Source organism: Cicer arietinum, chromosome 5 (assembly GCF_000331145.2).
Source record: "Cicer arietinum cultivar CDC Frontier isolate Library 1 chromosome 5, Cicar.CDCFrontier_v2.0, whole genome shotgun sequence".
NCBI classification, from domain to species: domain Eukaryota; kingdom Viridiplantae; phylum Streptophyta; class Magnoliopsida; order Fabales; family Fabaceae; genus Cicer; species Cicer arietinum.
This window is the reverse complement of record NC_021164.2, coordinates 9,612,229-9,615,343: the sequence shown is the minus strand read 5'-3', so window position 1 is coordinate 9,615,343 and position 3,115 is coordinate 9,612,229. Positions and strand designations below refer to the sequence as shown.

Sequence of the window (3,115 nt, the reverse complement as noted above, 5' to 3'; positions counted from 1 at the left end):
AGTCTTAGAGTACACCAAGATATCATCTATAAACACAACCACAAAAGAGTCGAGGTAAGGATGAAAGATCCGATTCATGTAATCCATAAACACTGCTGGTGCATTAGTCACACCAAAAGGAATAACCAAATACTCATAATCGCCATAATGGGTTCTAAAGGCAGTTTTAGGGATATCAAAAGACTTCACTCGGATCTGATGATAACCTGATCTCAAGTTGATCTTACTAAACACACAGAATCCTCTCAATTGGCCCATAAGGTTATCTATCTTGGGTAGCGAATACTTATTCTTGATTGTCACTTTATTAAGTTGGCGGTAATCCACACACAACCTCATAGAGCCATCCTTCTTCTTAACCAACAACACAGGTGCACCCCATGGTGACACACTAGGCCTTATAAATTGTTTATCTAAAAGCTCTTTCAATTGCTTCTTAAGCTCAAACAATTTGAAGGGAGACATCCTATACGATGCCATGGATATGGGTCCAGTACCTGGTACAAGGTCAATGCTAAACTCAATCTCACGCTCTAGTGGTAAACTAGTGACATCTTCAGGGAATTCACACACAATAGGAACATCTCGTATTACCACTTTTTCTTCAAATTCCAATCAGGCTAGGATCATGTATAACTGGGCATCTTCTTTCAAGAGTGCTTTCACTTGGTTGGCGGATATATTGCTAGGCTTATCCCTCTCTTCTGACTCCATGAATTCAATGGTTTTACTAAAAACATCTACACGGACACGGTTGGCAGATAGCCAATCCATATCAAGAATCACATCAACCAGACGCAAAGGTAAACACACTAAGTCAACTCGGAAGTCCCTTCCACACACATGGATATAAATGTCAAGACAAACACTAGAGGTATCAACATAATCACTAGTTGGGGTATTCACAATCAAATCATACTACAAATGAGATACAGGTAGTCCTAAACGTCTAAACAGTCAAGACACACAAAGGAATGAGTGGAACCACAATCAAATATAGCTTAAATAAAGGAGTATCACTTATGAGACATGTACCTTGGATCAAGTTGTCTTTCTTAGACGCTCCTGCACCACTGAGGGCAAATACTCTTCCATTGGATTTAGGTCAGCTGGCTTGGGAACTCTGGTTTCCAGGTTGTGGAGTCTTCCTTAGGTAGGGGCATGTGGTGCTAATGTGGCCTTATTGTTGACAATTATAACAAGTACTTCTAGCATCTCTACATTCATATTCCATGTGACCCTGCTTACCACACTTGTGACATCAGATAGGAGTAGCTGGATCACCATTATTACCATTGTTGTTGCTCGAGGCTTGACTCCTGTTGTTACTATTTCCGTTACTAACTCCTCGTGCATTGGGGTTTCCTCTACCACTCCCATAACTATAACTATTTCCATTTCCTTTTCCATTACCACTACTAGCTCCTTTTCCAGTTGAAAAACTGTATTGTTGATAATTCAGACGACTTACAGATTTACTAGGAGGAAAAGAGTAAGGTTTCCCTCTATTATGATGCATAGGCCTCTTGTCCTTCATGGTTCCAGTGTTTCGGTAATGTGCCTTTTCAGCACGACTATCCTCATCATAAATCTTACTCTTATTCACTAGGGTAGGAAAGTCACGGATCTCTTGCATTCCAACCTATTTCTTGATCTCGCACCTGAGTCCCGTTTCAAACTTGATGCACTTAGAATTTTCTCCTGCCTCTCCAACATAGAATGGATAGTAACTGGACAATCCCTCGAACTTAGCAGCATAATCCACTACCGACATATTCCCTTGGTCCAATTTAACAAATTCCATCTCCTTTCTATTACGGATATCTTCAGGGAAATACTTAATTAGAAACATGTTCTTGAATATAGCCCAAGTAATTGCTAGTGTTTGAAATCTGACACGGAACTCAGAACACAATTATAAATTTAGGAGAAGAATTCTAAAATAGTCTCTCGGTCCTCGATTTCATCTGGACTTTGAAGGTGATTTTCTTACCCCTCGACAAAAAAGGACCGAAATCTATATTTTTAGACCAGACTTTGGCTAGTGTTTGAAATCTAGCGCGGAACTTAGAACACAGTTATAAATTTTGGAGAAGAATGCTATAAGGGTCTCCAAGTCCTAGATTTCATCGGGAATTTTCTGGAGAATTTCGTACCACCCGACTAAAATGGACCAAAATCCTTATTTTTGAACTAGACGATTGTTTGTGTTTGAAATCTGATGCAGAACCTGAAACACAGTTTTAACTTTAGAAGAAGAATGTTATAAGGGTCTCTCGGTCCTCGATTTCATGTGGACTTTTAGTGCGATTTTCGTACTACCCGACTAAAATGGACCGAAATCTGTATTTTTGAACAAGCAATGGCTAGATTTTGAAATCTGACGCAAAACCTGAAACACAGTTTTAACTTTAGAAGAAGAATGTTATAAGGGTCTCTCGGTCCTCGATTTCATGTGGACTTTTAGTGCGATTTTCGTACTACCCGACTAAAATGGACCGAAATCTGTATTTTTGAACAAGCAATGGCTAGATTTTGAAATCTGACGCAAAACCTGAAACACAGTTTTAACTTTAGAAGAAGAATGTTATAAGGGTCTCTCGGTCCTCGATTTCATCTGGACTTTACGGGGGATTTTCTTACCACCAGACAAAAATGTACCGAAATCCATATTTTCGAACCAAACGATGGCTAGTGTTTGAAATATGACGTGGAACCCGAAGCACAGTTATAAATTTTGGAAAAGAATGCTACTAGGGTTTCCCAGTCATCAATTTCATCTAGACTTTTCAAGCGATTTTTGAACCATCGACAAAAAAGGACCGAAATCCGTATTTTCAAAGAAGACTATGGCTAGTGTTTGAAATCTGACGCAAAACCTGAAACACAGTAATAAATTTTGGTGAAGAATGATATAAGGGTCTCCTGGTCCTAGATTTCATCTTGACTTTTCGGGCGATTTTCGTACCTCCCAACTAAAATGGACTGAAATTCGTATTTTCGAACAAAATGATGGCTAGTGTTTGAAATCTAATGTGGAACCCGAAACAAGGTTATAAATTTAGAAAAAGAATGCTATAACGGTTTCTCGGTCCTAGATTTTAGCTGGACTTTT

At 39.0% G+C, this 3,115-nt stretch overlaps 1 protein-coding gene across 1 annotated transcript; it reads right to left on the bottom strand.

Annotated features, from left to right (window-relative positions):
• Window positions 1-615: 615 nt before the first annotated feature.
• LOC140920353 (uncharacterized) lies at window positions 616-1,852 on the bottom strand. Its single transcript, XM_073368614.1, has 4 exons — window positions 1,662-1,852; window positions 1,472-1,574; window positions 1,207-1,425; window positions 616-918 (listed from the first exon to the last, which is right to left on the bottom strand). The coding sequence occupies exons 1-4, from the start codon at window positions 1,850-1,852 to the stop codon at window positions 616-618; spliced, it is 816 nt and encodes a 271-aa protein (XP_073224715.1).
• Between the last annotated feature and the right edge of the window lie 1,263 nt (window positions 1,853-3,115).

Bases quoted from the DNA above. Each gene is read 5' to 3' on its own strand.
- LOC140920353 (XM_073368614.1), bottom strand. From the start codon at position 1,852: ATGTTTCTAATTAAGTATTTCCCTGAAGATATCCGTAATAGAAAGGAG. The intron at 1,575-1,661 runs GTGCGAGATCAA...TGATGAGGATAG, and splicing joins AAGTTTGAAACGGGACTCAG to TCGTGCTGAAAAGGCACATT. The intron at 1,426-1,471 runs GTAAGTCGTCTG...CAACTGGAAAAG, and splicing joins CTTTTCCTCCTAGTAAATCT to GAGCTAGTAGTGGTAATGGA.